The sequence below is a fragment of the Rhamphochromis longiceps genome, linkage group LG22, assembly GCF_057381845.1.
Source record: "Rhamphochromis longiceps isolate RC_006_pf linkage group LG22, R_longiceps_female_GT1.1, whole genome shotgun sequence".
Lineage (NCBI taxonomy): Eukaryota > Metazoa > Chordata > Actinopteri > Cichliformes > Cichlidae > Rhamphochromis > Rhamphochromis longiceps.
This window is the reverse complement of record NC_140577.1, coordinates 13,963,200-13,984,888: the sequence shown is the minus strand read 5'-3', so window position 1 is coordinate 13,984,888 and position 21,689 is coordinate 13,963,200. Positions and strand designations below refer to the sequence as shown.

Genomic DNA, 21,689 nt, shown 5'->3' with positions numbered 1-21,689 from the left:
TTGAACTGTGGGAGCAGCACGGTGGCACAGTGGTTAGCACTCACAGCAAGAAAGTCTTGAGTTCAATTCCACCATCAGGCCAGAGTCTTTCTGTGTGGAGTTGCATGTTCTCTCCATGTTTGCATGGAAAAATGCTTATAGATCAACTTTTCATAACAATCTATGTAACAGTTGTTGCAATTTTGCTATGAAGTACAAACATCAACCGGATTTGTAGTCAGGATCTGCATCTGTTTAATCAGCATCTGTGGCAAAAAAAATAGTCCTTAGTGTCACTTTATGTGGATTTAGATTTGTGATCCACATTTGCAAATATTGACCTAACTGACCCTCTCCTAAAAGTCCTAAAAGTAAAACAAAAGACCCCCAAAGAATAAATGCCAACATAATTTGAGAAATATTCGAGAAATATCATGACTGCAGGTGTCATTTTGATGATATTGATCACTGTCTCTCACCCGTGACCTGTGATATTTCAATGCAACTAACGGAATTTTTATTTAAATTCTCTTGTTTTGTCTTTCCTTTACTCACTAAAACTTCAAAGATATCAAAGTTTCTTTTCCCTCTAAATATTTTAAACATCTACTATTTTCCCAAAGTCTATGAGTAATTCTCATGATTTCAATAATGACCAAAATAATTACATAAGTCACAGAGTAGCCCTGCTTTGTAAGGCTGATGTAGAATCTAGGTCATTTTTAACATTTCATTATTTTCTTCATTGTAACCTGTCAACATGTGTTGATTACTCAAAGTGAAGCCCTGCTTTTTTCTTTTTCTTTTTTTTTTTAATCCAAGTCACTTTGACCATCTGGAAGAGCACGTTGCTCACAGCTGTGACATCTGTTGTAAGGTGCAGGGGCATTTCTCAGGTGAGCAGGCTGTCTGTACGTCAGCAGTGGTGTACTGCTGCTGGTGTACCCCCTGCTTTGCTCACTCTGCAACTTTTTTGCCGTCACCTGCATAATAAATTTCAGCAGTATCAACTGTTCAGGCTGTTTAATTAGGATCATATTTACATGATCAAGCAGAATATATTTTTATTTGTAAGTGAGAAATAAAGATTGTGTACGAACATTAAGTGTTGTTGTAGTGCAAGCATGTTTTTGTTTTGTTTTTTGTTGTCCCAAAAATATCTGCTTGGATTATTTAATTAGTAGGTTTGTTACAGAAATTGTTCACAAAGTATTTTACAGTTTAAAAAATTTCATAGCAGATGTGATTCTGAAATGTGGGAATTAATTGATTTATGTATTTTATTGACATTTTTTTAAGTCATTACAAAATGTTTTGTTTAAATAAGACACATTAAAGAAGTTTGTAGTTTATGGCTCTTGTTTCTCTGTGGAGTGATAGGATAGTGACCAGGAGAGGCCGATCAGCACGATGCTTAGAAAGATTAGAGGATAGGAACATTTAGCACACATGTTTCATCTTATTAAACAGATCAATGTGGCGATAGGCGTTTGCACTCATATTGATTTAGAAATGGATTTAAAGTCACTTTTCAGGAACCCAGAGGCCGTGAGTTTGTTTCAGATAAATAAATGGAAATAGTTGTGAAGACAGCGTAACATGTTGCTGGTTGTTCACAGTGATCATTGACATAGTTTAAAAATCCCTTCAGTCGGGATTAGCACCTGGCACAGCAAGAGGCATGTGCCGAGTCATATGGAGACGGGGAGGGAGGATTCACTCAGAGAAACAAGATCGCGCGTTTGGGGCAAACAAATGTTTCGCTTGAGTTTCACTAAACTGTGTCGGCTCAGAGTAGGTTCATACATCATTTAAATTTTCAGAAGCATTGAGTTAGAGGTGCTAATAGCTACGGTGAGGCAGGTGGTTTACGATGTAATGTTTGAACATATGGGTCAGATAAACAAAGATCTGACTGGAAGCTACAACTTTTAAACCTGAATTACACCAACACTTAAATAGCTGTTTTGTTTGATAATTCTTTTTCATTTTCAAGGACCAGCTTGAAGCAGAAGTTTTTATGTTTAACACTAAACGTTTTCCTTTTTCTATGCCCCCAGTTGGCTGAGTACCGCCAGAGAAAAGCTCACGCCGACTCCCAGAAGAAACAGAAAAAGAAGAAGAAAAAGAAGCCAGGCGAGGATTCGGAGGGGCATTCACAGGGAAGGGTGGAGGTTGAACTGAATCAGTCTGTGGGAGGAGAGGAGGTCACAGGTGGAGGACAAGATGGATCACAAGAAAGAAACAGAGACCCACACACCACGGAGTTTACCTTCACCAAGACGCTCAGGAGTGGAGAGACTGTCAGGCATGACCAGACGTACAACATAGAGGTAGATACTAGTTTTATTGCCATTTCTCAACTGTCACGCAAATATGCTCATAAGATCTCAGTGAGGACTCTGATTATTTTTAAGTTGCCACATCCTGAGTACAATTCTAATGTTACCTATTAATTTCCTTTCAGATATCAAACTTGTGATTTAGCTCTGATTTAGTGGAATGAATAGATAATGTTGCCCTGAACTGTGTCTCCAGCAACACTTATAATCAGAGTTTCTAAACAGTCTCTAAATTAAGCCTTTCAGGGGAATATTCAATTTTTTTGGCACAATCTATTAGCGGTTCGTCTATAGTCTTTTTTTCTTTTTTAACACGTTATTATTCCTCAGAAAGCACACTCCTTGTGCGCCTCCTGCACTCAGACACTCCTGAAATTTTTAAAGACCATTTAATGGCTTAAATTTTTTATTCATAACAAGCACTTATAAGAGCTCACAGAAAAGGCAGTGTAATGATGAAAGCTCTGTGTGGGGAGGGGGCGGGGAGATGGTCGTTGCTCCCTTGAGCCTAATGAGCCCTCCTTAGCTGTCATGACAACCAGAGCACAGGGCGCTGATTTCGTAATTTCAGGATTAAAAAAAAAAGTTAATAAATGCAGTTACAAAAAAATTTTTTTGGGCAGAACTGATTCTGATTCTTTAGTTCTTACAAAGCATCTAATTATAGAGACGTTCAACAAAGACCATGACCAAATATATACCTCTAACTTAAAGGATCCACCATGCTTAGGTGGTCTATCTGCCCAAAAGTTCATATTGAGCTGCTTCAAGTTTTGACTTTATTCTTGTCCGACCAGTTTGCCTGGCTGTTTGAAGCCCCAGCCATTTGACTGGCTTGCTGTGCTGACAGCTCTGTTGTGACTCCAACTCAGAGCTAAAGGCCCAGCTTGAAAATCTTTGCATTGTCCTTAATATGTAACATATTCTGACCTGATTTGGATTTGAAACATTTCTAAACATTTTAAAAATCATATATTAAATTAATATAAGAACACTGTAGTCATAAAAGAATGGACATAGTCAGCAGGAATACTCATGTAGATGATGGTCATGATGGTCATTTGGTGTTGAGATACAAGATAAGATCCCTCACACCATTATACCACCTGAACTGGATCCATGCTTTCTTGTTGTTTACGTGAAATTCTGACCCTACAATCTAAATTTCGCAGCAATTTTAGCCTCAGTTTCCTGTTCTCAGCTGATGGGAGTGATGCCCAGTGTGGTTTTTCTGAAATTCTCAGACGAGCCTGTCTGGCGCCAACAACTGTGCCACATTTAAATCAGTTTTCTGGCGATTAACTGCGTGTGTACGTCAATATCAATATATTTACTAAAAACTGGAAGTAGATGATAAATTGCTTCCATTATTTTATTTTTTAATGAAATATACACAGTATGAGCATGACTACAGTTCGTCTTCAGTGTTAGTGCTGTTTTAAAGCTGTTTTTGACGGTGTCTGACATTCTTACGATATCGTAGTTACTTAGGTTACTGACAGATAATTTCATCAAGCATGCCATGCTTTCTAAATAGTTAATTTCATATTCAAATAAATAAAATATTTTTGCACACTTCCAAGCCTGATTTTCTTTGGGTGTAAACCTTACAAGCTTACATAACCTTTCATTCTGCACTGAATTCCTATATTTTATTAAAATCGAGTCTCAACACTCCTGAAAAATAAATATTCATCCACCGTTCGGTAGAAACTCAATCTAAAGCAGTTTTTTAAAATATGTGGACCTGAGGGTTCTTAAACGTTTTTTTTTTTTCTTTTTCATTCGAGCCCTCTCAGTTTCTTTTAACAGCCACTCTTTCCCTGAACCCTCTGCACATTTCATGCAGCACATGCCCACAAAATACAGGGTTGCCATGGAAACAGACAATTGCCTTTTAAACAGATTGAGATGTGACGGTCTGTGCGACCAGTTCCTGTGGCCTTGCAGCACTTTTCAGCAGACCTTAAGGTTGGCTGAATGCCTCCGTGTTTCATCCGCATTTCTTTACCTTGGAGCAACAAATATCTGTCTCCATTACAAAAGACCCAGATAAACTAATTAACTCCTGCCTGGACGGGGGCTGCTACACATCAACAACAAATGAAACATGAATTTTAAGACACTGAATGATACTGAGGGGATTGTGGGATTTTTTTTTTTTTTTTTTTTTTTTTTTTTTGATGATAAATTATTGAGTCGCTTAAAGTAAAATGGTTTGGTTGTTTGTTTTTTCTTTTTCTTTTTTAAAATTCTTTCTCACATTTTTTTTTCCCTTATCCCAGACTAACTGCTCATGGGGCTTGTGGTGGAAAGGAAGGGTTGCCTGGAAACACAACAGCATCAGTGTTTTCCGCTGTCAAGCATCTCAAAGAGTTTTAAACCCAAATATGAGTGGGTTGACTAATTGGTGCCTCTTAGACCTTTGCATAATACTCTTTGCATCAGTGGAAACTGTCATGCAGCAAAAGAACTGTGATATTAATCATGTCTGTGTGTGGAATTTCAATCGATTTGAATGCGAGGGGGCAGTTTAATGAGTCCACACACAAAAAACTAAAAAACTGATTTAAATGAGGTTGATCTTTCCTTCAGTGTTGTCCGCTTGTGCACCTTGACACCACTTCCAGGACTCTGTGCCTTGTTCTGACCTCTTTCTTGCACATGGACCATTTCAACAAAGTAAATTGCACAAACCTCTAATTAAGTGACAAACTAACCTGAAGTGATAATAGCTGCGCTTGGTTCTGTAGGCAAATACGCAGTGTCCAAGAGGATGGTGACTTAGGGCTGGAACATAAACATTGGCTTGTTGTTTTTCCTGCACTTCAATTTTCTATTCAGTTTCATTTTTATGGCATCAGTTCAGAAAGCGCTTTATCCTAGAAGGCACAAATATTCTATGCTATTAGAGAAAAGTCCCCTATGAGCAGCACTTGGCAATAATGAGAAAGGGAGATCCATTTCAACAGGAAGAGACATGCAGCAGAATCAGGCTTGGGGAGGGGCAGGGCCATCTGCTGCAACAGGTTTGGGGCTGAGGGGAAAGATGAGACAGAAAAGAAGAAGCATAGAGTTATTGTGAACGGGCCCCCCAGGGTCAGTGAAGGCTTCCGTTGTAATATCCTGAGGCTTCTGAGGGAAAACATTTAATGCCAGATGTTAAAAATGCCAAACAGCAGGTTGCCAGTGTGTCCCTACTCACACTGAATTGAAATTGCAGGCATTTTTGGGTAAAACAATGCAATCTTCAATTTCCAGATTTGGGTCCATGAGACTTGGTTCTCTTTCCCAATAAGAAATTCAGTTTGCAAGTTTGAAATGACACAGTGGAGGCGATCCCTCACGCATTACAGGTGTGCACAAGTATTCAGAACAGGACTTCACCAACGATCTTACACTACTAATACATTACTTTGGCATTAATTCACAGCATGGCCTTAGATGCACAGTAACAAAATTACTTGTTAACAATAAAAACTTTAAGCTATGGCACAGATCCCTTTCCTGATTTTTTTTTCTTCGTTTTTTCCTTTTAGTGTTTAAAAGTATTATACAGAAAAATGTTAGAGCCGCAGTGATTCCGCTGTAGAAGCATGTATGGGTAGAAACGAGGTTAGATTGAAACAAGCCTGACTGCTCATCACTGCTTTGAAAATCAAGCTCCGGTTACTCAGTTGGGTCTGACATACTCTCAGCTTTAATCTCACTCTGGCTGAGGAGGCTTGTGTTAGCATGTCGTTCCCACAGATGCCTGCAGAGAGTCGATGGTAGGAGCTGCTGTTCCTGTGTTGGCTTTAACTTCCTCTTTACTGTCACGTTCTAATCTTTTCATAAAATAAAAATGAAAGTAATTTTCATGTCTCTGAAAAGTTGTAGACCACTCTGTTCCTCACAAAATGAAGAGTGCACGTTACCCTAAACACAGCTGAGGTGTTGTTCAAGTTCTTCTTCTGCTCTGCCCTAGTACAGTTTGAATTTATGACCCAGGAATGAACCCACGAAGAGATTTTAATAATGGTGCTCATTAGAGGTGGGAATCACCATATATCCCACGATACGATATTATCACGATACTTAACGCGCGATACGATATTATTGCAATTTTTAAAAATATTTTGCGATATTCAGATTCTGTACATAAAGGTAAACTTTATCAATATTCATTTTATCTAAGATCAAAGTCTCACACTCAGTCTTTCTCTCATTTCAGTCAGTTTTATTGTTGACAAACTGAACGGTTTGTATTACATACTAGTCCAACTTAACTGAATGCAACCATCTGGTACAATTATAGCTATTCTGAACTATGCAATTTATGATAACTATGCAGCCCATTCAGCAACTGAAGAATTTGAAAGTAAATTAAAACAAAATATAATTTTACATTAAATAAAAAAGTTTTAAACTTAATTAAAATAAAACATGTCTTAAATTAAAAGAAGTAAACTGTCATGTTTATTGCTGCCAAAAAACAAGTTAAACACATTTGGACAGTGAAGGAATGTCAGGATTCTTGCTCAGAAAAAGGATCAACATGCTCTGAAGTCAGAGTTCCAGTCCACAAAAACTTTTTTTGTAACAAAATATCGATTTCTGCTGTCCCTGTATCGATACATTATTAGCAAACAGAATATCACGATACTACACAGTATCGATTTTTTTCCCCCACCCCTAGTGCTCATTAAACTGCAGGAGTGAGAAAAGAGCTCTAACACAAGTACCCCAGCCCCATGCTTGAATGCAGAGTGCATACAGAAATAGGAGATATGGCAGACACTCATTCTAATGCTGAACATTTTGGAATTCTAAACAAAGTAATAAAGTTTCAGGAATTGCAGTAACTAATGTAACTGTTTTTCATGTCAGGACAACATTTGCAAGAATTAAAATGATTTAAAAAAAGTGAAGTGAATGGTTGTGATTGAAATCGTTTGTTTTATGTGGCTAATGTGTTGGTTTTATTCATTTTTTGTGTTGCAGCCAGAGAGTGAAGTTTCCACCACTGCAGAGGATTATTCCTCAGAGGTGAGACTTCTTGTAATATAAATCCTCACTTTTTCACAGAAATGTCACACCTGTAGCATGTATGTAGGATCACTTGTGTTTTAATTAACTCCCTTAGCTACAGTTCCACATTTTGTCATTTTATTTGATCATTTTCTTGGAGTCTCTTGGATATTATTTGGGTTTCCAGTGAAAATGGAAACTGTAAATCATAAGACAGAGTGCGATGTTCTCTTTGTTCCTCTTAGCCACTTAATAGTTCAGGAAATATTCTTTGTGGATAAATCGCTTCTCCTCTCATACTGTGTCCTTGCCAGCTGCTGCACACTTTCTTGGACAATAACTGAAATCTGTATTTTTTTTGTTTTGTTTTTTGTTGCTTAATAACACTACATTTTAAATCATTAACAGCCTCTGTTGACTGAGTCTGTAAGATGATTTTATGTTTGACTAGATGGAGAAAAAAAGCAAATTAGGGTATAATTCAAATGTGACTTTAGTTAATGCTTTTAAATAAATGCTTTAGGCTATTTTGGAGAGATTAAACTCTAAAATTATGAGCTCCTCTGTTGCATTTCCCCGATCTTAATGTTTGACGGATAGCCTTGTGAATTAACAGGTAAATGGATGCCTTGATGAGATCACAGAGCACCAAATGATGTCTTCAAAGGATTTTATCTGGGTACAGTAATCTGATCGAGCAGTTCTTTCAGCTCTGCTTTGGCCTTGCTAACACTCGCTGCTGGACCTGACTCTGTTTGCTAAATATTTTAATCTCCTGTAATATTTCCTATAACCCACTAACCACACTTGTTATGTGCCGTACCTGTATGTATGTGAAGTATTTGAAAAGGGAGATGTGGAAAAGAAAAAGAAATCCTTACTGTTATAAATGACAAATTTGAAAGCCCAAAAGATTCACATGTTTCCGACTGAACAGAGGTTTGTGACATAGCTTAGGCGTGAATTCTTTGAAGTTGAGATACGGTGGAAGATTAGAGCACAGAAGGTGTTACACAAAGAGCCGTTTTCTTTTAAGTCACCGAGGTGATGTTCGAACTGAGACAGAAACCGGAGAGCTGCTGATCAATACAGCTGAGACAGTGAAACAGCAAAACCAGAAATGTGGTTTCAAGTGCAAAAAGACTTACAGGAGAATACTGAGGATAAACGAAAGACCAAATCAAAGACAAACTATGGGATTAAATGTTGACAGAAGTCTTTTTTTCTTCTTTGCTACAACCCTTTTACATAAAACAGAATCATTAAAGAAAAATCTAATCTTCTTCCCGAATAGAAAACCTTCAACTAAACTTAATAAGAGTATCTTTTGTGTATTCACTGATGAAAGAAAAGATTGGAAAACTTTTTCTTTCAGCAAAAAAAAAAGTTTAATTACAGTGACGTGATCTGTCCCTCTTGTGATTGTTAATAAATCTGAAGAGTTTGACGACTGAGGTTTGTTATCCAGCCTTTTGAAATATGGCAGACAAAGAAATTGAAGGAGGGGAGGAAAAAAATCAGATTTAGATCAAAGCATTTAGCTATCCCAGTTATTGTGGGATGAACCTTCTCCATACCAGAAGATTGCATTTGGGAGTGGGAAAGAGGAAGACCACAGATTCATGGATGTAGTGAAGAACGTGTTGAGGGTCCGTGTGATAGAGGGGGATAGTAGGGATGGGGTGAGATGGAGACAGATGATCTGGTTACATGCAAGCCTTTTTCTGCTGTTCATCGATGAAAATAATAATAATCGATAATGGTTACATTGAAGCCTTTTTTAATTACTATTTTTTTTGCCTTTATTAGTACAGTGAAGTGGAGAGATGGAGTGGGAAGGGGCACACAGCAGAAGGTTGCAGGTCAAAGTTGAACCCAAGCTGCTAAGTTTAGCACAGAGTAAGATGCTCACCTGCTCAACCTGTGAGCTAAACCGGCGCTCAGTTCTCATTCTTTTAACACAGAAAGTAGATCAGTAATTGGTCAGTAAGGGAGCTGATGGAAAAATGAACCTTATAGGCAGAATCGTAAAAACATGGGTCTCAGCAGAAACTTATAAATATTCATACCCGCCTCATTAAAGGCCTCATTAACTCCTAATCTAATTCGAATTCTGAGCCTTTCTACGATTCAGTAAAACGTATCATTTACAGTAAGTTTCAAGGCTGTGTCGTTTTGAATAACAATGCTTTGAAACCTCAATAGGTAATAAATATGCATTATATTTTGTGCATTTGCTTTCATGTTGCTTATCTCATCTAACTTGAAAGCTGTTGCTATTTGGTGGCGACTAACTGCTAAGCTTGTTCTAAAACCTTATCGTCTATTCCTGTGAATGCCATATTGGTTCTTCATGGTATTTTCCTGCTCAGGAGGAGGTGGAGTCCCTGCAACAGGTGACAAAAGGTGGTACGAGGCAGGATTTGGAGGATGCGCTAGAGGCCAAGACGCGGGCAGTGGAGGAGCTGAGTCGAGAGCTTGACGAAATCAGGTCTGCGTTTGGTGCAGAAGGCATGCAGCAGGTAAGGATTTTTAGCACAACGCTGTTCTTCTGCTGCTTCTTCTCCTCCCTGCTTCCTTTAGGGGTCGCCACAGTGGATGGTCTGCCTCCATCTCACCTGATCCCCAGCATCCTTTTCTGTCACACCAACCCTCTGCATGCCCTCCTTCACTACATCCATGAATCTCCACTGTCGTCTTCCTCTTTCCCTCATTACACAGGGTTTAGGTGTTCTCTTTCTCTTCCACTGTCCATTAGCCGGTGTATTGAGAGAATGCGTAGAAAGGAGATGATGCTTTTTAGTAAGTTAAACTAAAAACTAATCAAAATGATTCTTAGGCTTGTTTGTTATTATGTAAGAAGATTAGATTCACTTGTTTGAAAGTCTTGACATTGTCTCCTGTAATTTATTGATTATCCCAGGATGGCAGACATATGTGCACATAGTGTGTGCTACTACTCGATTTCATCAGCATCCATCTGTATCCCTGAGTGATCGTTTAGTCTTCCAAGGCTTTAGGCCATAACAAAGTACAGTGGCTCCACCAATTAAACTCAGAAGCCAATTTTGAGGTCCATACTCAAATCCCAAGTGATCAGAAGGGAAACTTTTGTAATAATGGAAATTTCATAAGGTGCACAAAGTGATGAAATTGGGGAGGAATTTCTTTTCTTTTTTTAATTTAAGCCCTTTTGAAATTTTTCCATTTATTTTTAATTGATAGAGTCAGAACGTTATAATCACACCTGACATTTAAACAGTTTCACAATGAGTTTAAAGTTATCAAGATGGGGAATATTTTTATTCCTGACCTTTACCTCCTTGGCAGTGCTATAGTTCAACCTGTATGTGCACGTTTCCTTTTATTGCTTCAAACACCAGCTCATTCATCTCTTTTTTTCAGTCATATATATATGAGTATTAACTGGTTAAGCTGTGTAAATTGACGATTTCACTTAATTCCATTTTAAATTTATAGCTGCAGGAGTTTGAAGCAGCACTGAAGCAGCGAGATGGCATCATCACCCAGCTCACATCCAACCTGCAGCAGGCCCGTAAAGAGAAAGACGAGATCATGAAAGAGTTTTTGGAGCTGACCGAGCAAAGCCAAAAACTACAAATTCAGTTCCAGCAGGTAAAAATACTTTCATATTTATCAACCGAACTGTTTATCTGTTCTGTACTTCTTACGCTTTTAATATGATACTTTTGTTTGTAATTTAAAGTCTAATAAGCAATACATATTTGTGATAAGGTGGTCTTATAACCTTTAAAAACTGGACCTGTGTTTTTCCCCTTTATTTTTTGTACCGACTTATCTGACTGGTCATCACAGCTGCAGGCAGGTGAATCACTGAGGAATACGAGCCACAGCAGCACCGCGGCTGATCTTCTACAGGCCCGGCAGCAGCTTGTTCAGCACCAACAGCAGCTGGACGAGATGAATGTTGAGGTCAGAAAACTCCAGGAAGAGATCAGTGAGATGGAGTCGGTAAGAAGTTGCCTTGTCTGTTACGCTACATGTTAATATTTTTGTGTTTAATTAAATTGGTTGCACAGTGTGTTTTTTAAATGTAGCCCAAGCATTTCTAAGATGTAATTGTCTTCGTAGTCAGGGAGAAGAGCTGAAGAATCATTTGTCCAAAGGATAAATGAAAAGGACTTGCTGATTGCTCAACAAGAAAACCTTATTTCGAGTCAGGAGCAGTCACTGACAGAGTTGAGAGCAGCAGAGGGGTCTTTTGCACAAACACTGAGGGAGAAAAATCAGTTAATTTCAGAGCAAACTGCAATAATCACAGAACATGAGCGGTCACTGACTCTGCTCAGAGATGAACTTGCTCATGTGGGAAGGACTACAGATGAGAATATTATACCGCAGTCAGATGAGAAAGATCTCATTATAGCAGAGAAGGAGACAGTCATTTTAGAACGTGACTGTTCTGTTACGCAGCTCGAAGATGAGCTGGAGACCTCAGAGAAACATCTGCGCGAGCTCCAACAGCGAATGGCTGTAAAGGAATCTGAGCTGGAAAAATGTCTGGATGAGTTGGAAAGCACAAGGTCTGACTTGGAGAGTTATAAAAATGAAGTAGAGAGTTGTAAATTACAACTGGAGACGGAGCAAAAGGAGTTGGAAATTTGTAAGAGTGAACTTGTGACCTCCAGACAGAAAGAGCGAATGTCATCTAATGAAATCATGCAGCTCATGGGCACAGTCGAAGATCTGCAGAAGCGTTGTCACCGGGGCAGCATGTCTGAGAGTGACACCGTTCAAAAAATGCAGGGAGAGACCGAGAGGAAGCTGGAGCTTCTCAGGGCGGAGCTGGACGAGATGTACGGCCAGCAAATTGTCCAGATGAAGCAGGAGCTTAATTTGCAGCATGCAGCGAGAGTGCAGCAAATGACTGAGCAACATCACGCAGAGCTCGAGCTTCTAAAAGCTCAACAACTGTCCCAAACTCCCACTGGCAGTGCTGCTGAGGTGGGTGCACTTAACACTAAGATTAGGGAGCTCCAAGAAACTTTAGAGCAGTTTCAATCTATGCACGAAAAAGCCAGACATGAGCTTAGCGAAGTAGCCAGAGAGAAGGTCAGCCTGCAGGCCAGGGTGGATGGTCTTCTTCAAGAGCTGCATTTAGCTAACGACAAAGTGGAGCAGGTATCCCACAGTCTTCTCTCTCAGGAAAGCCAAAAAGTTGAGCTGCAGCAGCTCCAAGAGACCATTGACAATCTGAGGAGTGAGCTGTCTGCTGCTCAGGAAGCCGCACAAGAAGCTGAAACTAAACATGAATCTGAAATAACCAATTACAAGATTAAGCTGGAGATGATGGAGAGGGAAAAGGATGCTGTGCTGGACCGCATGGCAGAGTCACAGGAAGCAGAGCTGGAACGACTGAGGACCCAGCTTCTGTTTAGTCATGAAGAAGAGCTCACCAATCTGAGGGAAGACTTGCAAAGAGAGAACTTCTTAAACACAGAAAACCTTCTCAATGAAGCTGCTATCAAACACGAGAAAGCGCTGGATGAGCTGCGTGCTGGTTATGAAGAAGAAGTGTGTTTGTTACAAAGGGAGAAAGCAGAATTTGCCACAGAACGGGATGAACTTTTGCACCAGATTCTTGGACTCAAAGAAGACCTGAAGATGGCTTTGCACAGCTCTAAAACAGACAAGCTCGTCCAGCAGCTCCAAGAGCTCCAGGTCGAGCTTGAGGAACTCAGAAAGGGTGGAGAAGAACGAGCAAGAATGGAGACTGAAATGCATACAATACTAAAAAAGACGGACGTACTTGAAAACCAAGCAAAAGAGCGAGAGCAGCACTGGGAGAACAAGCTTAAAGAGCATGAACAGGAAAAGGAGACGCTGATCCAATCAAATAACACTTTGAAAGAAGAGATTAGCTCAAAAATCACGAAAATTGAGACACTCACGGCAGAGAACAATCAAATCCAGCAACAAGTAGCTGAGCTTAGGGAAGAAGTAGAAAAGCAGAGAACTACTTTCTCTTTTGCTGAAAAGAATTTCGAGGTCAATTATCAGGAGCTGAAGGAAGAGTACAAGTGTCTCATTGAGGCAAAGACGCAGCTGGAAGAGAGGACACGGAAGGAGACGCTTGAATTTGAGGCAAAAATTGCCAGCCTTCAGTCACAGATTCGAGAGCTGGAGGAGAGCAGCAACATGGAGGACACAACTGATAAAGCTGTGATTGAAAAACACTCTACTGAACTAATGGAGAAGCTTAATGTTACTTTGAATGAGAAGGAAAGCCTGACTGGAAGGCTTTCTGAAGTTACAGAGCAATTAATGTTTACAGAGAGCAAAGTGGGACAACTGGAAGAAGAGCTGATGAAAGTGAGACGAGAAAACTCGGCGGTCATTGCCCGAAATGAAATCCTAGAGAAGGAACTGGAAAAGGAGCAGGAGATTACGACAGAGCAGATAAGAGGGCAGGATGCCCAGAGAAAAGCTAAGCTCCAGGAAGATGAGGCAGCTCTTGAGCCAGTTTGTTCTTCGGTGGATCATCACATTCAGATTCAGTCTCTGCAGGAAGAGATCAAGGCTCTTCAGTCCCTCTTACAGGCAGCTGAACACGAGAGAGACGCCATTCGGCTGACTCTGGAGCTCAACAGGCTCTCACAGACTCCGTCCCCGGCAGCGGTGCAGTCCTCGGGGGAGGGACCTGTTGAAGGACGAGCCTCCCCGCAGAAATCCTCAGGCTCAGGGTCAAGCAGGCGCAAGAGGCGGCAGAGGTCGAAGCAGGAGCGCAAAGTGGGCTCAGCTCTTTCAGAAAGCAGAGAAGAAAGACAAGGGGAGGAGAAAGAGGAGGCAGCGACTGAAGAAGAGAGAGCTAAAAGTGCTGCAGAGGATGAGATGCAGCCTCAGATGGAGAGACAGGTTGCGTCTCGTTCAGGAGAGGGGGCCGGTAAGGAGGACTCCACTGACGGATACCAGGGAGACGGAGGCAGAGGCTACATCAGCAGAGAGGTAGGCACTCACATGTATCTGCTGCAGCACGCTGCTACCGTTTTCCTTTGCCTTTTTTACAGTATATGTCTAAATGATGAAAGAGCTTGTGAAAAGAGTTAAAACTGCATCACAATTAATGCTGGGGTACTTGGTGTTAACACTGTTGTTATTATTATTATTATTATTATTATTATTAGCTTTGTAAAAAAAAATGTGCTGATTGTGTATTCGTAGCCAGATCTTGCTGAAATATTGAAGAGAATGTGACTGAGGCGTTTCAGCGCTGACATACTTTTCTCTGTAGTGAGACACAGTTATGATTGCAGATTGCCTTCAGGCTTGCTCTGAAAGGTAGCACTGAGCAACATAGTCAGGCTGCTGTGCTGAAAGATACAGTTTCAAGTTTAACCATTCAGCGAGGTAATTGTGGGAAATATGCACGCTCAATGCAGCCTGCATGTTGCATTGAAGTGTCCATTGATATTCTGCTCATTTCTACTTTTTAAAGAGGCGCTATTCAATATTTATAATCAGCTCCTCCTCAAACTCCGCGTAATAATGCTGCTTTTTAAAATGGCTGGAAATGGGGAAGAAAAGCAGTCAGCGAGTCTTCTGATAGCTTTGAATCATTGCAGTTGTGCAGAAATGTGTACATTCTAGTTTCTTTCCATCTTGCAGGGAGTGAAGGGTTTGAGGTGAGAAGCCATTTTAACCCAGTCACTTCTGTGTCTGTGTCACAAATGCACAAAGAGTACAAAAAGATCGTGTACGGTGTCTGTCTGCCATTTTCACATCTGTGCCTCGTCATTAGTTTCTCTCACCTCCTGGGTTGGAAAAGCCAAACATGCAAAACCCCCAAAATACAAAAAAAGCAAGGGTTAAAAATGTAACGCAGCACTTTAAAGTTTTACTTTAGTAGATATGTAGTTGATTTGCAGTGTAAGAGCCACATTTCTATTTAAAGGACTTTACTGATGTTCTGTGCAGAGTTAATACTGGGTTAAACAGGAGATTATAAAATCCCTGCATCCTTTGTAAAGTGTAGTGGATACTTTTAGGAAAGAGTTACTAGATGTACTCCATGCTCCCACTCAGGAAGTGATCCATAGCAGTGCATCTTACATTTCTGTTCATCGCTGTCTTATTTGTGAGCGCTTGTGGGAAAATATCAGCTTTAAAAACTACAATACATTTACTTTGCTTGCTTCTTTAGGTGAGCGGACATGGGCCGACCGGAGGCTCGGAGCACGCTGTCGAGGGAGAGCCGACCGAACATGTAAATGTCACTTAAGCTCACATCTTGCCTTTTGGTTTTCAGTTGCTTTGATGCATCAAACAGCGCGATGTAAAGGTCAAAATATTTTTTAAAAAACAACCCGCTCATACAGCTGCAGTACAGTGCAACCTGTGCTTTTATCCTACACCCGTCTGATGAATAAATTCCTCCTGTTCACGAGTAGGTACAGGCAACGAGATTTGATCATTTCCACACTCGACGTGCCTCAAATTATCAAGTGGATGTGCTTGTTGTGTAGGCAGAAAATTTTCACCAGGCAAAATGAAAAATAAACTCTGCATCAGCAGTCGTATCAGACGGCCTCACGAAAAATTGAAAATAAAAATTGTCATCAGAGGAAAAGCATGCTGTAAGGAATACAGTAAGGGGGGGAAAGTCTGTTTCTCAAAGTAAAATGGTCCTTGATGTCAGGGAGCAGCTGGGGATAATCCTTGACAGTACCCGAGGCGGTTGCTGAAGAGAGAAGCTAACAAAGTGTGCAGGTTTCTGTGCAAAAAAATATGCTCCTAAAATCTCTGTAAACATGTAAAAACCTCAGTTTAACATTAGGAACTAGACTGTAGACTACTTCTTAATAAAACCACTCCATTCCCACTTTAGCAAGTCTCTTAAAAACAAATATGGGAATTGTTTTATATATTTGAGCTTTTCCTTTTTCAGTATTTGGAGTAAAAATATGTCATTTTGTAGCAGCGTCACATAATAGCACAGCTGCCATCTGCTTGTTAGGCACTGACCATCTCTCATCTGCATGTTTTTAAGCAGCAGCATCTGCATAGCTACAGGTTTGAAAAGAGTCTGCTCTGCATCCGTCAGGTGTAGTGCGAACGGGGAGATGGCGTCATTAAAGTACACCCTGTTCAGAATGTAGAGTGCACTTTAAAACGTTTGACATCAAAGGTAACAGAATCGCAGGTTCACAAGTGTGTAACCATAATGAGTTTGTGCTAATGCACGATGCATAATTAGAGAGAGAAGCCTCACCGTGGGCCTTTTGTTCCTCGTTAAAGAAGTGATAATAGCAGACCTCACATCCTAAACACAGATGGCTCGTATCACGGCTCCGCCAAACAAATATGATTGCTGGCGTTATGTTATTTAATAATTTATGTCTTCTGGTTATTACATTAATGTAGTATTCTGCATAATTTAATTTGTGGTCAATTATAACTGATATGTGATTATATTTAATTCTCTTTTTTTCCTTTGTATATAAATATCATAATTCTGTACTTGTGTGTGTATATATATTTAATAGCATACATATACTGAATATCTGTATGAAAAGACACATCCCATTATGGGTTATTTGATGTTGATGAGATGATCTCTTCTTCCTGCTTTAAGGGTGAGTGCAGGTTGCAAATGGAGGCCCAGCGCATTAGCCTGTCTCAGATCCACGCTGCCCAGTTTGAGCTGCTGCAGGAGGAGACCGATGCCCGCACACGCTCTCTGGAGCTGCAGCTGCAGGGCTTGAAAGATCGCGGTGCGCAGGGTGAGCAGATAGAGAGCTTTGTGTGCATCTGTGTTTGTGGCAAAGCAGAGCAGCAATCTGATGGGCTCATGTGTCCTCCACGATTTTGTTTTTAATACTGCCTGCTTATAGTTACACATCAAAACCTTTATGATTTTATATTACCTACATAATTTTTGTGCTTGTTTTTCTTAGATGAACAAAAAAGCTTCAAATACCAGGATGTGATGCAAGCCGTGTCTGAAGAATGCACTGCGATTATTCTGGTAATTACTAAGGAATAATATTTGAATTTGGTGAATCCTTGCCCTTTTTTTAAAAAAGAAAGTGTGGTGCTTCATTATTATCTCATTCAGCCTCATCTTTGTTTCTTTTTAGTCTTTTCGAAAAATCTTTGGTGAAAAGTTTTTGGTGAGCGTCGATGCAGAGAGCAAGCCGCTCACTTCAGAGGAACAACCAGTAACTAGTGACTCCACCTCCATGATCCTGGAGGCCAGAGGTACGCTTTTAACGAGTACATTAAACAAATATTGCATGTAATAAAACACATGAGTCTCCTGAATGCGGCACCACGGGGTCACCGTTAATTACTGTGTGGCTACTAAATGCTTTTACCTCACCCGCTGCAGGTGCACACTCGGATACAAAAACAAAATGTAACCCTTCTTTTTATTTTTCTTTCTTTTTATTTTTAGAGCTTTACAGAGAGCTTCAGCAGGTCAGAGAGAGGATTGAGCAGGAACATCGTCGACTCTCACAGCTCCAGGCTCTGCTGAGAGACGATGGGAACAAGGTAGAAACTTACTCACCCGCAGCCACAAGCTGTGCTTCAGTTCTACACTACAAGCTAATTCCAGCCAAGCTTTGAGCTTTTGTTTTATCACAATCAAATATTTCATTATCAAATATTTGAATATGTTCACAGCAGAAATAATGAGAATTGTTTATGTAGTTTCATTGGCTGTGAAATTTCTTAATTAGCAGGTTGGACTGCATGCATCAGTGCATGAATTGTGCTGTATCATTTTATGTTAGTATAAAACTGAAAAGTAAAAGGTTTTGCTATGGAAATTATTCTATATGGGAAATAATATTTTATAGCTCTGAAGTGTTTGTTTTGAGGACCAGTAAAAATTAAAGTATGCATGGAAGAGCCCCACTAAATCTGTTGTTTTCCAGATGAATGAACTGCAGACAGCGTTCAGTGAGCTGAAGAGCAACAGTGAGAAGGAGATCTCTGATCTCCGAGAACAGGTCGCCTCTTTAAGCCCCTCAGCAAGCAAAGGTAAATCTGGAGTTCATTTTTCTGATAAAAAATTAAACGCTATTATATGTCAAAGCTCATGTAAGTGTGTAATAATAATAATAATACATCTTAAAGATCCCAGGTTTAGGATCACTATTATTCGTTCTCTTGTAAGCTGTCTGCAGCTGCAGGCTTTAAAGTGTTGCAGAGTTGTGCTGTTGAAGTGTGTGATGATTTTTGTGCCCAGAAGGTCCCTCATACTTTGAGCTGGTGTCCTGGTTACATGGTGCATTTTAATTTTTGCATAAACTGCTTTGTATTCAGACTGTTTCTCAAATGTGTATAAAAGAATGCAAATGCAATGCAGTAAACAGCAAAACAACGTTTTGACTCTTCTGTCCAGAAATATTTAGTTTATCTTTTACCTGTAAATGTTATTGTGACCAAGTTATTTCTCTGCTCATTCATTTCTTGCTAGATATATGCATGTAGGCTTTTGGCACTGCAGCAGGCTGCATTCCCAGAACAAACATAAAAGTATCTTCTAATCAATTTAAATCTCTGATGCTTTCTAGTTTCACATTTCACCTCTGTATCGATTAGATCTGGAGGAGCTGCCCGGTGCATCTACTTCCCTGACCATGGAGTTGCAGAGGCTGAAGGCCGAGGCCAAGGAGAAGCAGCTGAAGCTGGAGGAGAGTCACAGGCAAGAGATGGAGCGTCTCAGAGCTCACTACCAGCAGCAGGCCACAGAGACGGAGGAGCGATACGCAACGGAGCTCTTCATGCTGCAGCAGCGACTGCAGGAGGTCACCACCCAATACAGGTGATGCGCCAGTTAAGTGAGACCCTATTTAAATGTTTATACGCATTTTAAGACAAATTAGTTTGTGAAGAAAACTTGCACAGATAAAAACAAGGCATAAGATATTTTTCACTGGGGGGAAAAAAACCTGTAAAACATTTAAAACCGCGAAGTTAATTTTTATAGATGACTTTACACTCCATTGTTGTTTCATGTGAGATTTTTTAGTTTTTAAACAGCACTGCAGCTGCGCTGATAACATCTCGTGTTTACGTTGAAACACACGGACTCATTTTAATGCTCAGTTGGCCGAGTTTGTGTATGTCAAGTCTGAACAGACAAAGTGACATGAGTGACTGTACTAAAGATAACTTCAAACACAAGCTGGTGTGCACATCCTGTGCAGCACGTGGAAGCTACCTGACCCACTTCAGTTGACAACAAAGCCTTAACTAATGAAATATTCACTAGGCCGCCCACAAACATGTGAAAGTACCTTGTCAGCCTTTACAAGTGGTTTTCAGAGAGAAGGGAGGCAATAAAAAAAGAAATCCACACGCTAAGTGCCATTTTCTTTAATTAAATAACCTTGTGGCCAAATTGTAAGCAGTTGCATCTCAAACATAATCTCTAAACTCTATATATCATGTGTCTTCCATCAATCCGTTTTCACGCATCCAGCTTTTGGTTTCCGGGGCAGTAAAGTTAGCCTTTATGTGCTAGCTCATGCTTCCTACATACTTTGAGTTAGAGATATGATAAACTAAATACATATTTATATATTTTTAATGCATGAAATCAGTCTCTTTCTTTTTCTTTTATAACTAAGACGCTGCTGCCCTCCACTGTTTGAGATTGTAAATATAAGCTTGTTTTCCTCTCCTGACTTAAGTCTAATAAAAGATTTCCAGAGATGTGGAATTCAGTCACAATTTTATATCCAAGTAAATTATTCTTACGTATATATCTTTACTTAAATTACTCCGTTACTCCATAGGGGCAGGGTTACACTCAGTAATTTTATTTTTTTTGTTTCTAAACATTATTTTAAAATAAATAGTAAATTTACATCAGCAGCGTTTGACTTAATGAACTTCTTGCAAACCCTTTTTTTAAAAAGCAAAAATGATGAGTTGCAGCATATTTAATTTTGTTTATTTTATCTGTTAGCCTCATTATTCATTATTGAAAAGATCATTTACATACATTTTTGGACAAAGATACAACGTTTGTGTGAAATGATAGATAAAGCATGCAGGCTCAATGATAATGTAATAAAACTTGAGTTGACGGTTCTCCTTTGTTACTATTTTTTTTATCTGAACAGTGCAATGAATACCCCCCTTTTTTTGTCTCAGAGGTGCTCATCTTTACCCACTCAGCTGTCATTCTTAAACTTTTAAACTTGTTTTACGTCACAGTCGATGCTGACTTTGCATTTTGTCTTTCTGCTTCTCCAGTGTTCCAGAGTCCGGCTCTGAGAGGATGGAGGAGCACAGAGAGGAACTAAAGGTTTGGTTTCCCCACTTCACCCTCTTCCTAAGTCTTCCACGTCACACGCAGCATATCGTAATACAAGCTGAAATATGAACTTGCATTAAGATGCTATGACAGTAAGGGTGGATAGGAGGGAACAGTTGAAGCCTTCAGGGTAAAACGTGCCCTAAATCCCCCGCCTCAGTTCCACAACCAGCATCGAGAGTTAGTCCTATATCTAACGATTAAAAGGGGCTGGATGTTGCATAACGCCGTTTTAACCAAGCGGGCGTATTCTAGTTTCGGTGGCTGCATGAAAGGAGGATTCTGTCTTGCGTGAATGAACTGCGGTCCATTTAAGCCATTTCAACTTCTCTCTTTCCTCAGTTTGTCATTCTTACTCCCTCTGACCTCAAAACTGCATGGCTCATGTTTTCAGGCTCTCACATCCTCACACAGAGATAAGAGAGGAAGATTGACAGAAGTGGGGATAAACTGAGGAAAAAATCAGGCACTTTCCGACGTTGTATGTTTTTGATTTGAAGCGTCTAGCTTGCAGCAAGACGGCAAGGAAGGCGAATGACTGTGAAATAGACAAGGAATGTCTCATCACAAGACAGAGTGGTAGTGTGTTAGTGGAAAGTGTTTCTGTATTGTAACGCAAGACATCGCTTTATCTCTTTATCATGTCTGGGAGGCAGGGAGAACAAAATGCTGTATTTAGCAGTGGATGAAGGATGGGGGGAGCTTACCTAGAGGAGTTGGTTTTTTCAGGAACTGTCTTAAGGAACTTTCATTACTTAAATCTTCACAGCTTGCTTCGTTTTAACACACTGCTGCTGTTGTACACTTTCTGACTTCTTTCACTCTTTTCAGGAGCTGAGTGGGGAGGATTTGTCAGAGGAAGATGTGGAGCTGTCCCGATCTGTCAGGTCTGCAGGCCTGACAGCACAACTGCAGGCACTGAGGAAAGCGCTCTATCACAAGTACCTCCAAGAAGTCACCGCTCTCAAAGAACAGCACAGCAATGAGCTGAGGCAACTGAGAGAAGAAAGGGAACAGGAGGGGAGACCGGGAGACAGAGCAGAGAG

General features: G+C 40.1%; 1 protein-coding gene across 6 annotated transcripts in view; it reads left to right on the top strand.

Annotated features, from left to right (window-relative positions):
- akap9 (A kinase (PRKA) anchor protein 9) overlaps positions 1 to 21,689 on the top strand; it is a 68,981-nt gene that overhangs the window by 7,695 nt on the left and 39,597 nt on the right. For 5 of the 6 annotated variants that reach the window (XM_085397133.1, XM_085397134.1, XM_085397136.1 and 2 more), the window contains exons 2-17: positions 2,040 to 2,312; positions 7,305 to 7,349; positions 7,948 to 8,010; positions 9,704 to 9,853; positions 10,812 to 10,967; positions 11,169 to 11,324; positions 11,445 to 14,318; positions 15,514 to 15,576; positions 16,945 to 17,092; positions 17,267 to 17,337; positions 17,450 to 17,570; positions 17,767 to 17,864; positions 18,251 to 18,356; positions 18,921 to 19,143; positions 20,583 to 20,634; positions 21,475 to 21,689. The exon at positions 21,475 to 21,689 is cut by the window's right edge and continues 121 nt beyond it. In XM_085397133.1, the coding sequence (XP_085253259.1) occupies positions 2,040 to 2,312; positions 7,305 to 7,349; positions 7,948 to 8,010; positions 9,704 to 9,853; positions 10,812 to 10,967; positions 11,169 to 11,324; positions 11,445 to 14,318; positions 15,514 to 15,576; positions 16,945 to 17,092; positions 17,267 to 17,337; positions 17,450 to 17,570; positions 17,767 to 17,864; positions 18,251 to 18,356; positions 18,921 to 19,143; positions 20,583 to 20,634; positions 21,475 to 21,689 (4,814 nt within the window). The remainder of the gene's footprint in view (positions 1 to 2,039; positions 2,313 to 7,304; positions 7,350 to 7,947; positions 8,011 to 9,703; positions 9,854 to 10,811; positions 10,968 to 11,168; positions 11,325 to 11,444; positions 14,319 to 15,513; positions 15,577 to 16,944; positions 17,093 to 17,266; positions 17,338 to 17,449; positions 17,571 to 17,766; positions 17,865 to 18,250; positions 18,357 to 18,920; positions 19,144 to 20,582; positions 20,635 to 21,474) is intronic. The other variant, XM_085397135.1, reaches the window with a different exon arrangement.